The 13,630-nt window shown below is 43.6% G+C and overlaps 1 protein-coding gene across 3 annotated transcripts in view; it reads left to right on the top strand.

Moving 5' to 3' along the window:
* Positions 1-13,630, top strand: part of CPO (carboxypeptidase O) — a 224,946-nt gene that overhangs the window by 44,293 nt on the left and 167,023 nt on the right. For all 3 annotated transcript variants that reach the window (XM_044304955.1, XM_044304954.1, XM_044304953.1), the window contains one exon: positions 12,480-12,591. In XM_044304955.1, the coding sequence (XP_044160890.1) occupies positions 12,480-12,591 (112 nt within the window). The remainder of the gene's footprint in view (positions 1-12,479; positions 12,592-13,630) is intronic.

The raw sequence follows: 13,630 nt of genomic DNA, 5'->3' as shown, positions 1-13,630 counted from the left end.
AAAAAAATTATCATATTGTGATAAAGTTCATTATTTTCTGTAATGTACTGATAAACATTAGACTTTCATATATTTTAGATTCATTACACACAACTGAAGTAGTTCAAGCCTTTTATTGTTTTAATATTGATGATTTTGGCATACAGCTCATGAAAACCCAAAATTCCTATCTAAAAAAATTAGCATATCATGAAAAGGTTCTCTAAACAAGCTATTAACCTAATCATCTGAATCAACTAATTAACTCTAAACACCTGCAAAAGATCCCTGAGGCTTTTAAAAACTCCCAGCCTGGTTCATTACTCAAAACCGCAATCATGGGTAAGACTGCCGACCTGACTGCTTGTCCAGAAGGCCATCATTGACACCCTTAAGCAAGAGGGTAAGACACAGAAAGAAATTTCTGAATGAATAGGCTGTTCCCAGAGTGCTGTATCAAGGCACCTCAGTGGGAAGTCTGTGGGAAGAAAAAAGTGTGGCAGAAAACGCTGCACAACGAGAAGAGGTGACCGGACCCTGAGGAAGATTGTGGAGAAGGACCGATTCCAGACCTTGGGGGACCTGCGGAAGCAGTGGACTGAGTCTGGAGTAGAAACATCCAGAGCCACCGTGTACAGGCGTGTGCAGGAAATGGGCTACAGGTGCCGCATTCCCCAGGTCAAGCCACTTTTGAACCAGAAACAGCGGCAGAAGCGCCTGACCTGGGCTACAGAGAAGCAGCACTGGACTGTTGTTCAGTGGTCCAAAGTACTTTTTTCGGATGAAAGCAAATTTTGCATGTCATTCGGAAATCAAGGTGCCAGAGTTTGGAGGAAGACTGGGGAGAGGGAAATGCCAAAATGCCTGAAGTCCAGTGTCAAGTACCCACAGTCAGTGATGGTCTGGGGTGCCATGTCAGCTGCTGGTGTTGGTCCACTGTGTTTTATCAAGGGCAGGGTCAATGCAGCTAGCTATCAGGAAATTTTGGAGCACTTCATGCTTCCATCTGTTGAAAAGCTTTATGGAAATGAAGATTTCATTTTTCAGCACGACCTGGCACCTGCTCACAGTGCCAAAACCACTGGTAAATGGTTTACTGACCATGGTATTACTGTGCTCAATTGGCCTGCCAACTCTCCTTACCTGAACCCCATAGAGAATCTGTGGGATATTGGGAAGAGAAAGTTGAGAGACGCAAGACCCAACACTCTGGATGAGCTTAAGGCCGCTATCGAAGCATCCTGGGCCTCCATAGCACCTTAGCAGTGCCACAGGCTGATTGCCTCCATGCCACGCCGCATTGAAGCAGTCATTTCTGCAAAAGGATTCCCGACCAAGTATTGAGTGCATAACTGAACATAATTATTTGAAGGTTGACTTTTTTTGTATTAAAAACACTTTTCTTTTATTGGTCGGATGAAATATGCTAATTTTTTTAGATAGGAATTTTGGGTTTTCATGAGCTGTATGCCAAGATCATCAATATTAAAACAATAAAAGGCTTGAACTACTTCAGTTGTGTGTAATGAATCTAAAATATATGAAAGTCTAATGTTTATCAGTACATTACAGAAAATAATGGACTTTATCACAATATGCTAATTGTATTAGAAGGACCTGTATTACCAAGGATTAAAGCCAGCAATTAGGCATCCTGGCCTTGGGATCCAGCCAGCCAGAATTGCTGTGGGGATAGCGCAGCCTAGTCTGTGAAGCATTAACTGTTTACTCTCCAAGTATCTTGCAAGATTAATACCTGCCATCTTACTGCAATAAACCTGCTTGTGAATTATATGATTCAAGGGACTGCATAATCAACTGTCTGTACAAAGTTGGACTGTTACCAAGTAAAAACGTTTGGTTCACCATACCATCTGTGTACCTCAATTACTACTACTATCAATCGGTGTGCCACCGTTACAGGCACTGGCGTCACGATTCTTAAAGGGACCTTGCCCCAGGCACTTAAAATAACTGCAACATCCAGGGCACCTTATCCACCATCAGGCATGGTCCCTACATACAGAGTGTGCCCCAGAGGAACTTGTGTCAACCTCTCCTTCACTGCCGCATGCCTGCCCAGGGTTCCCCTCCGAATTTTGGGTGTGATATACCCCTGTAGACAGGTAACATTTCACTAATTTGTCTGTTACATATTTGGGCGAAATTCACCACTTTTTGGGTGTGCTATACCCCAGCTGTACTTAGTAGACAGGTAAAAACATTTCACTAATTTGTCTGCTACATTTTCTGGTGATATTCACAAATTTTTGGGTGTGATATGCCCCTGCTCTACCTAGTAGACAGTTAACATTTCACAAATTTGTCTGTTACATATTCGGGTGTAATTCACAAATTTTGGGGTGTGATATACCACTGCTATACCTAGTAGACAGGTAAAAAAAAATGTCATACATTTTTCTGTTACATTCTTGGGTAACATTTTACAATTTTTGCCGTGAATCAAACCCTGCCTTGCATAGGTGACAGGGACCGAAATTTTTAAAAATCATCTGTTGCATTGGTGGGTGACATAAACCCATTTCTGGCAATGAAAAACCCCTGCTCAGCATAGGTGACAGGGAATTAAATTTGTAAAATTCGTCTTTAATTGGTCCTTTCATTCGATCCTTCTGCTTTAATAATTTGTCCCACACGTCATGGGGATGTGCGATCAGGCAGAAGTTATCTAGAGTCAACAAAGCAGCAGCAGGGCCTCTCCTGTCTAACGTTTCCAAATCCAAAATTCCCCTCAGTAAAATTGCCTATAATTTTTTATTAATCGTTCCAATAACAGGGCATCTTAAGAGTCCTGTATTGTTATTTATCATTACTACCTCCCCAAGTCGGGAATGGGTAATTGCCGCACGCCCCTCCTTTCCTTCCGTTTTAATAGCTTCTCCCACATTCTCCGGTGTGGAATCTTGATTCGCCAATAACTGTGATCAACATGGTAGGCGCAGAAAAGAACATTGAAAGTTGATAGAGCAGATATCCAATTGGATTGTGAACATCACGGGGATGTGTGACATGGTGGGGCAGTATGTTTGCACACGCCTACACGAACTGACTGATGGGTCTGCCCCCTGCAACTTCTGGGTCTCCAAATTAGGAACATGGCCTGAGCTTGCCCTTTTTACACCTTGGAGGTGCTAGCCTGCCCTGCATCCCAGTGTATTGTCTGAACGTATGTTTAGCATGACTGGAGGGGGTTATCACATGTTATATTTCCCAATGTTTTGGGGTGGACCCTAATAAAAATAAAAAAAATACATTTAAAACCAAAAAGCAGTGTAGGCTTCTACCTCCTCCTCCACCGCTGCTTCCACCTACACTGCCACATCCACTGCCTCCTCAACCTCCTACTCCATATGGACATCTTCCTCCTAGATCAAGATTATAATTTTTTTTTTTAATGTATTTTATGTTATTTAAAGTCATTTTCCTATCCACATTTGTTTGCAGCCCTCTAGCCCTTTCCATTACATTTTTACAGCCATTTTAGTGCTCAAAAGTTTGGGTCCCTATTGACTTCAATGAGGTTCGGGTTCGGGGTCAAGTTCGGGTCCCGAACTCGAACTTTTTTGTCAAGTTCGGCCGAACCCGTCGAACCCGAACTGCTTGCCAATTCCTCATAGGCCATATGATTATCCTAATCCTTGACACTTGTGATGCCTTAGCTGGTCATTGATCACTTAACCCATGCCTGCCCTCTAATCTACTAGAGTTTATGTACAGGTATATTCCCCATCAGCGGCCGGCGCAGCAAATAAGATGGCGTACGTTCGACCGCGTAACCCTTTGCGAACCTCCTCTCAAGAGTGCATGCGGACGCTGATGCGGCTCAGCATGGATACGTGATTGCATCGGCACGGACGCTGGAATCGCGTCCACCCGCAAAGGAGTCGGAACCAAAGATTCCGTAGGCACATGCGTGACCTGTCTTGCTAATCCAATAGGGTCACCCACAGGCCGAGCCCCACAAGAATTCCTGGGGGCCCCAGTGGACCGCGAAAAAATCTTACAGTGTCTTACATTACTCCTCCAATCGAGGAGGCGGCTCAGAAGACTCAAAACGGGTTTTCCCCGAATTCTCGTGGTGGAAAGCTGCCACTAATTCATCCGCATAAACCTGGCGGGCAGGTACCCAACATCTCTCCTCTGGACCAAATCCTTTCCAGTCCACTAAATACTAGATGGACTTCTGGACAAAACAGGAGTCCAAAATCTTATTAACCTCGAATTCAGGCTCCCCTTGAACCTCCACCACAGATGGAGTTTGAATGAAGGGAGCTGACTCGGCTGCCGATTTGAGCAGTGAAACATGAAAGGCATTCACTCTTCGAATCGATGGAGGAAGAGCAACCTTATAAGTCACCCGATTAATCTTCTGTGTCACCGGATATGGACAAATGAATCTAGGCCCCAGTTTGGCAGATAGTTGGCACAAGGTAATGTTCCGGGTGGAGACCCACACTTAATCTCCTACCTTAAACTCTTGCTCCGCATTGCGATGACGATTAGCAATTTTTTTCTGTTGCGCCACTGCACTACAAAGATTCCGCCGCCCCAACAACCAAATGCGTTGCCTATCCTGGAACCATTGGTCTGCCACCGGCGAGTCAGTGGGGGCCCTACCAGAGAATAGAGTCTTGGATTCCTGCCCCCTACGCACCTGAACGGAGATATCTTGGTAGAGGCATGTTTGGAGTTGTTATAAGCCATCTCCGCAAAGGGGAGACGAGCTGCTCATTCCTCCTGGCAGTCTGACACGAAACACCGGAGATATTGTTCCAGAGTCTGGTTCGTTCTATTTGTCTGCCCGTTGGTCTCTGGGTGAAAACCAGAGGAAAATGACCGCCTAATTCCCAACCGAGAGCAGAAAGAACACCAAAACCGTGAGATAAACTGGACTCCTCTATTTGAAACAATATCCTCCGGCGCCCCATGTAATCGGAAGACATGTTTGACAAACAGATCTGCCAGCTCTCCAGCCGATGGCAATCCGGTGAGAGGTATAAAATGGGCCACCATTACCCAAATTATCGTACAACCGGAAGACCTAGGCAGATCTGCTATGAAGTCCATGGGCACGTGGGTCCATGGGGCCGAAGGAATAAGCAGCGGAAACAAAGTACCCGAGGGAGCGGACCGAGCCGGTTTACAGCACAAATACTACATGCCTGAATGTAGGCTTTGATATAAAAAAAATATTAGGCCACCAGACATGACGTTTACAAAGGGACATGGTCTTTTTTCTCCCCAGATGCCCGTCCAACTGTTGTATGACTCTGAGCCTGAAGTTTGCAGACACAAACACCCGACCTTCAGGTTTGTTAGGAGGGGTCTCTGCCTGCAACAGCAGAAGAAGAGAAGACAAATCCTTCATTATATCTGGAGTGTTCAAAGCGGCTATGAAGCATCTCGCAGTAATAATGGGCTCAGGCTCAGAGTCACACACCAAAATGACCTCTGGGAAACAACGGGAGAGGGCATCTGCTTTGACATTTTTGTGTTCCGGTTTGTAAGTTAACTGGAAATTAAAACAAGTGAAAAATAATGCCCAACGAGCTTGACGAGAATTAACCTTAACCTCTTGGCACCTTCAATGTATTCAAGGTTTTTGTGTTTGGTGTAAACCGTAAATGGGGTGTTCCGCACCCTCTAGCTACTCCTCTCCACTCTTGAATGGCCAACTTAACTCCCAGAAGCTCTCTATTGCTGATGTCATAATTGCATTTGTTTCTGGGGAAAAGAGCACAAGGATGAAGCCTCTCAGGATTTTCAGAATACTGTGAGAGAACCGCCCCCACACCAACCTCAGAGGCGTCAACCTCAAGGAAAAACTTTTGAGAAGTGTCTGGATGAATAAGGATTAGAGAGGAACAGAAGGCCTGCTTCAGCGTCTCAAAGGCTTTGCCAGCCTCTCTCGTCCACTTAGATCGGTTCGCCCCCTTCTTAGTGAGGTTTGTGAGGGGCACTACCACCGCAGAAAAGTTTTTAATAAAGTTGTGGTAGAAGTTGGCGAAACCTAAGAAACGCTGTAATCCTTTGGCGGAGGCCAATCCAGAACAGTTGAGAGCTTGGATAGATCCATCGCCAAACCTCGTTCAGAGACAATATACCCTAGGAAGGGCAATTCTCTCACCTGAAACAGGCACTTCTCGAGTTTGCCGTATAGGCGATTCTCCCTCAGCTTCTGGAAAACCTGACACACATGATCCCGGTGAGTCTTCGGGTTCGATGAGTAGATTAGTATATCGTCTAAATAGACGACCACGAATCTACTCAAGAAATCCTGGAGGACATCATTAATGAACTCCTGGAAGCCCGCAGGGGCATTACAGAGACCGAAAGGCATTACGAGATACTTGTAATGCCCGTCCCTGGTGTTAAATGCGGTCTTCTATTACGAATGCGTACCAAATTATATGCACCCCACAAAACGAGTTTGGTAAAGACTCGGGCCCCCGCCACCTGAGAGAATATGTCCTCAATAAGTTGAAGAGGGTACCAATTATTCACCGTAATTCGATTGAGGCTGCGGAAATGGATACAGGGTCTCAATATGCCGTTTTTCTTCCCCACAAAGATGAATCCCGCTCCTTCGGGAAAAGTAGACAGTCGAATGAAACTCTTATCGAGGCTCTCTTTTATATAATCCCGTTAGGCCTTAATCTCAGGCCCAGTGAGATTATACAGATGTCCTCTCTGTGGTATGGTATCTGGCAACAAATTAATAGGACAATCATATGGTATATGAGGAGGTAACACATCAGCCCTCTGTCGGCTGAACACGTCCGGGAAGTGACGATAATGTTTAGGTATCACACTCAGAACTTCCGTGGATGCCAGTGGCAACTCCGGACAAATGCACCTAGTGAGGCAATCAGAACTCCACTGACAAATTTGTCTGGAGCGCCAATCCACTACTGGATTATGAAGTCTCAACTAGGGGAGACCCAAAATCACAGGACTGGATGGCAGGTCCAGGGTTAAAAGGTTCAAGACCTCCCAGTGACCAGCCCCCACCGTTACCTGCAACCCAGGTGTCATCCACAATGACCGGCCTTCTTGAAGGGGACACCTGTCCACAGCAGTGACGGAAATGGCTGCTTCCAGCTTAACGACTGGAATATGCAACTGTCGAACCAGGGAAGAGTCAATAAAATTTCTGGCAGCTCCCGAGTCAAGTAAGGCAAAAAAAGGATGGTCCTTCCCTTGCCATTCAATAGAAATGGGTATAAGAAGCCGACTTATTTTACAAACCGGATTCCAAAAAAGTTGGGACACTATACAAATCGTGAATAAAAACTGAATGCAATGATGTGGAGGTGCCAACTTTTAATATTTTATTCAGAATAGAACATAAATCACGGAACTAAAGTTTAAACTGAGAAAATGTACCATTTTAAGGGAAAAATATGTTGATTTCATGGTGTCAACAAATCCCCAAAAAGTTGGGACAAGGCCATTTTCACCTCTGTGTGGCATCTACCCTTCTTCTTACAACACTCAACAGACGTCTGGGGACCGAGGAGACCAGTTTCTCAAGTTTAGAAATAGGAATGCTCTCCCATTCTTGTCTAATACAGGCCTCTAACTGTTCAATCGTCTTGGGCCTTCTTTGTTGCACCTTCCTCTTTATGATGCGCCAAATGTTCACTATAGGTGAAAGATCTGGACTGCAGACTGGCCATTTCAGTACCCGGATCCTTCTCCTACGCAGCCATGATGTTGTGATTGATGCAGAATGTGGTCTGGCATTATCTTGTTGAAAAATGCAGGGTCTTCCCTGAAAGAGATGACGTCTGGATGGGAGCATATGTTGTTTTAGAACCTGAATTTATTTTTCTGCATTGATGTTGCCTTTCCAGACATGCAAGCTGCCCATGCCACACGCACTCATGCAACCCCATACCATCAGAGATGCAGGCTTCTGAACTGAGCGTTGATAACAACTTGGGTTGTCCTTGTCCTCTTTGGTCCGGATGACATGGCGTCCCAGATTTCCAAAAAGAACTTTGAATCGTGACTCGTCTGACCACAGAACAGTCTTCCATTTTGCCACACTCCATTTTAAATGATCCCTGGCCCAGTGAAAACGCCTGAGCTTGTGGATCTTGCTTAGAAATGGCTTCTTCTTTGCACTGTAGAGTTTCAGCTGGTAACGGCGGATGGCACGGTGGATTGTGTTCACTGACAATGGTTTCTGGAGGTATTCCTGAGCCCATTCTGTGATTTCCTTTACAGTAGCATTCCTGTTTGTGGTGCAGTGTCGTTTAAAGGCCCGGAGATCACTGGCATCCAGTATGGTTTTACGGCCTTGACCCTTACGCACAGAGATTGTTCCAGATTCTCTGAATCTTCGGATGATGTTATGCACAGTTGATGATGATAGATGCAAAGTCTTTGCAATTTTTCACTGGGTAACACCTTTCTGATATTGCTCCACTATCTTTCTACGCAACATTGTGGGAATTGGTGATCCTCTACCCATCTTGGCTTCTGAGAGACACTGCCACTCTGAGAAGCTCTTTTTATACCCAATCATGTTGCCAATTGACCTAATTATTGTTAATTGGTCTTCCAGCTCTTCGTTATGCTCAAATTTACTTTTTCCAGCCTCTTATTGCTACTTGTCCCAACTTTTTGGGGATTTGTTGACACCGTGAAAATTTGAATCAACGCATTTTTCCCTTAAAATGATACATTTACTCAGATTAAACGTTTGATCTGTCATCTACGTTCTATTACAAATAAAATATTGACATTTGCCATCTCCACATCATTGCATTCAGTTTTTATTCACAATTTGTTTAGTGTCCCAACTTTTTTGGAATCCGGTTTGTAAGATGAGGCAGCAGAGCACCTATTGGGTTCTCCTCTATCCCCACTAGGCTTTGTAATTCCCCGGCAGGAGTAATGGGCATCTCTTTAGCTGGTGACCAACTCCTCCACAATATAGGCAAAGACCCTCGTTTTGGCAATGAGCCCTCTCTGTAGGGGCAAGACGAGAGGACCTCAGTTCCATGGGTTCCTCAGCCGGTTTACTGGGTTTTGGAGATGGACTGGATGAGGCTGGGCGAGAAGCCCGCTCCAGACGACGTTCCCGAATTTGACGATCAGTGTAGATTGCCTGCTGGATTGCCACATCTAGTGATGGTGGGGATGGTAAAGGTAACAACAAGTCTCTGACAGGGTCAGATAGTCGCAACCGGAACCGGTGCCGGAGAGCGGCATCTCCCCAGTTGGTAAAAGTGGCCCAGCGACGGAATTCTCTAGCAAATTCCTCCGCTGGGCGTCGTCCTTGTTGGAGGTATTCCATCTGGGTCTCAGCAGTATGATGGTGTCACCACCAGACATCTGAGAAGCTCTGACAGACGTTCTTTAGAACCTCCTCCTTGAGGTTCCTTTTGTTTAGCTTTCGTTTTCTCATCTCGTTAACCTCTCTCAGCTGTCATGTAGTTGCACTGATTGCATCCCTTTAAATCCCTTCCCATACTGCATCACTTTGCGGTTTATACAACTTCCTGGAGTGTGTGCATGCTGGATGCTACTACTGAGTCTTCTACAGATAAGTTTTGTTCATTCATTTGTGTTTTCCTGTTTGCTGGATCCCAGGAGACCCTGACTTCCTCCGTATCAAGTGTAGGGAGCCGGTGGTCGTGTCCCCTCACTATTATAGGGTGTTCAGGTGTTATACAGTCGAGGAACGAGGATATGCAATCATCTACCATTGAGATTTTTGCATAGGCTGAGCAGTTAGGGAGAGAGCCAGGTCTGTTGCAGGGCTCTCCCTTTGGTTCAGTTTAGTTTTGGATCCAGTCAGTCGGATCTTCATTTTGTGTCTTCTAGTTTTCTGTACACCTTCCGTGACAGATGGTCTCTACTGAGCGAAACGCGGGATCTCCTGCCGGGAGATTAAAGGCCCAATGTTGCGGATCCTTCCTCAATAGGGACATAACAATGTCAATTTTCTGTTTGGTATCAATAGTTGAGGTTCCGACTAACCACCAAGATCATCTAAATTTCAAAGCCTGATCCTTTTCAGGAGATAAGACACCACCAGAAGTATTTACCAGTGACATACTTTATTCTACCCATTGAAAACACATACATACTGTAGTCAGCCCAGCCAAACATGTACTGTATGTCTATTGTGGAATCAGAAGAGATTACGGTCATCTAACTACAGACATTAAAGTTGCATGGGCATGAGTATGAGTGTTAGCAAAACATCCCCATGTATGGGGCTTTATTGTGAGTGTAGTGTTAGGCATCTTCGAAAAGCACAGCAAAGTGCTGTGGTCCCTGTTTTACATCAGCTAACATCTGCAAATTATTTAGATATCAGAAGATGATTTTATGAGGAATTTTCTGGCATTCATGTTTCTGGGGTACGTCCTTTATATAGCAATGCTCAATTCATTCTGTTCTGGATCTTATAGTGAGCAGGTCCATTTCTAGAGCTGGGAGAGGGATGCGACTGCATGGGGCGCATCACTCCAGCAAGTAGAAGGGACGCCATCGGCAGATGTTCTCAGTTTTACTGAGAACATGTTATCCACTCCTGCTCTGCTTAGGAGACCCCTGCCTAACTCCATATATGGCTATTTCCATATACAGATTCATCCTTGAGGGTATCCGAAAACACTGTTAGCATTCTGACAGTGTATGAGGATACCCCTGTATATTTAATTTTTTTCTCTTTCTCTACTTTTAAACTGTTAACAGAGGGATGTGAACTCACAACCTCTTCCTTGAGAGACATAGGACTTCCCAGTTGTGCTACTGTCCATTAGATTTTTCCAAGAAATTTATATGAACGCAAGTTAGCTTTCCTTCCAAAGAACAAAAACAAAAAACAAGACACTAAGCCTAATTGATGCCAACAAATGTAAGATATGCTAATTTGTATATACAGTATGTTGGCTGGACTACAGTACTCCTTATGCATAGTAGGTTGTCTTCCTAATGAGAAAGAGTACCCCCATGGCCACTCAGCTAACCAGGGCAATTTTCTCCTTGTTATGGTAATCTTGTCCTTTTGGAAGGACAACTTGCTTGCACATCTCATATTCAGTGGAAATTAGAGACAAATTCTGAATCAGTAGAACTGATTTGTTAATCTCTAAGCAGGATTTTTAAACTTTTTTCAGGGAATACTATGGGCTTTTCTGCCAGACACTGTTCAGTACCACAGGCTAGAAATCCCAGGAATGGATCCAGGAACATGTCAGTTATATATGTTTATTGCAGAAGTCTCCTTAATCCCGTAACTCATGAGTATTATGGGATGAAAAAGACGCAACTGTTTAGAGTTCCAACTACAGATAATTTACACTTAGGGGACATCAAGGCATCTGCAACATTCCTATGCAGCACTTTCAACAGCCCACTACGTCAGTCCCGTCCCCCAAAAAATATTCCAAGTGCAATTGAAGAACAAATCCATTTTAGTAAGAACTATGTGATACAGTAGCCACTCAGTGTATTTTATAATAAATTGTTAGGAAATGACAGAATTGCTATATAAAGGACGTACTTAGAAAAGCTCATGAAAATAAATGGCTCGTCTCTTAGTAGAAACCGTGATAAATGAGATGTAAAAGATTTATCTGAATGAGACATCCTCATTTTAAACAGAGAGCCAAGAGGCAGGCTAGGATCTTCCTTTAACACAGCGATATTTCGCTGCGCACATTATATGAAATATCAGGGGACAGCTTATGTTAGATGAAGCATTTTCCATTTAACAAGCACTGCTCATTTTAATAATAATACATTTCTACTCTTCAGTTTCTGGGTTGCATTTATGAGCGGAATTATTGTGCAAATTAAAACAAAAATTAACTGCTTTTGCCTCATGGCATAAATGTTCATGTTGTGCAGCAAGGATAAATGAGCTGTTGGTGTGAAATGGTTAAATTTACAGCTACTAAAAGCCTTTCCCAAGTGCTCCTGTTACTGGAGAGATATAAACATTTATTTCATTAGTTTCAATTTACTTGTCAGATCTTCAACTGCATTACAATAACCGGTAGTGAAGTGGTGCTGCCTCTCATATTAGGGGTAGTGATAAAGCAATTCAGAAGTAACAGTCACTGAGGGAATTACCTTGTATACAAATGCTGGTTGTGGGTACTTGTCTATGTATAGCCAGAGAGCAGGGGATGGCACGTACAGTCAACTGAGGAACCATTATGGGTTTATGAAATCTCTTCCTCTTTATGACTTGTGATTTGATTAGAGACTGAGGAATTTAGAATCATGAGTTGTCATACTTAAAGGGGTTCTTCAGGTTGTTTAAACTGATGATCTATCCTCTGGATAGATCATCAGCATCTGATCAGCGGGGGTCCGACACCCGGGACCCCTGCCGATCAGCTGTTTGAGAAGGCAGTGGTGCTGGCAGTAGTGCTGCGGTCTTCTCGCTGTTTACCGCAGAGCCAGTGACGTCTTGCTTTTCTTTACAGTGGTCTTGCTTTTCTTTACAGAATTCTGGTTGACAACTTATCTCAGCTAATGGGGAATCCAGAGGAAACTAGACCCAGAAGGCAGCGATCTATCTCGGATTATGACTATACAAAATATCATCCAATGGAAGACGTAAGATAACCATTTACTAAATTTTTGTGCCCCTAGCATATTAGAACCCATGAAGCAAGAAAAAACAATCCCTTGCTGGCTTAGATTTTGGTTCTGGCAATCAGACCTGCACAGATGCGCCGCATGCACCTCTTAATAATTGCAGTGCATCAGACACCAATGGGGATAGATTAAGACTGGCATGGCAAATGTTGGTCTTAAGAAATGCCTCCTATTTCACTTTTTAAAATATTTGTTATGACTTTAATAAAATTGTTAAACTATTCTATAGTTAATGAAAATTTAGATCTACTTCTACGTTAAAGGGGTTCTCCACTGCATTTAGACATGTCAGAACCAGAGCCATTTTTCCACATTGGTAGACCCGGTGCAAAAGAATATGATATCCCCCATGAACATTTTTAATTATCTTCATAGGTCTTCAAAGTCACATAAAGTTGTTGTCCAGACAGTGAGGAATTGTTTAAATGTGTCTGAAATTCAAGTTGATAAAACTTACTATTACACTTCCATTATGATCACTGTCATGGCCAGTGCACTCCATGTCAAGGTTCATTATGACACAGAAAGTAAGTTTCCCCCATCTGTGCTGGCTTGTGACTAGTGACATGCGTAAAGGTAGCTGGCTGTTTACTGCAATAGCTAGCCCCCAATTCTATTGGCGTGAAGGGCAAGGGGCAAAGAGTCAGACAGACAGCCCTCTTCAATAACATTACTAATCACTTTAGGGCACAAGGCAGCTGTCATAATGAAAGTACAACAGCCAGTTTTAAATATGAAACACATCATTTGCATTTGAACGCATATAAACAATGATTTAACATTTGTATGCAAATTATTTTACACAACTCCCCCAAAAAGTGCAAAAGAGTTTATATAGGAACATTATTGAACTGTGAGGTGAACTCAGAGTAGACCTAAATAAAATATACAGTTGCAAGAAAAAGTATGTGAACCCTTTGGAATGATATGGATTTCTGCACAAATTGGTCCTAAAATGTGATCTTCATTTAAGGCCTCTTTCACACTTGCGTTGTCC

The sequence above is a fragment of the Bufo gargarizans genome, chromosome 8, assembly GCF_014858855.1.
Source record: "Bufo gargarizans isolate SCDJY-AF-19 chromosome 8, ASM1485885v1, whole genome shotgun sequence".
NCBI lineage: Eukaryota > Metazoa > Chordata > Amphibia > Anura > Bufonidae > Bufo > Bufo gargarizans.
Note: the sequence above shows the minus strand (reverse complement) of the source record. Positions and strands in the feature narration are given on the sequence as shown.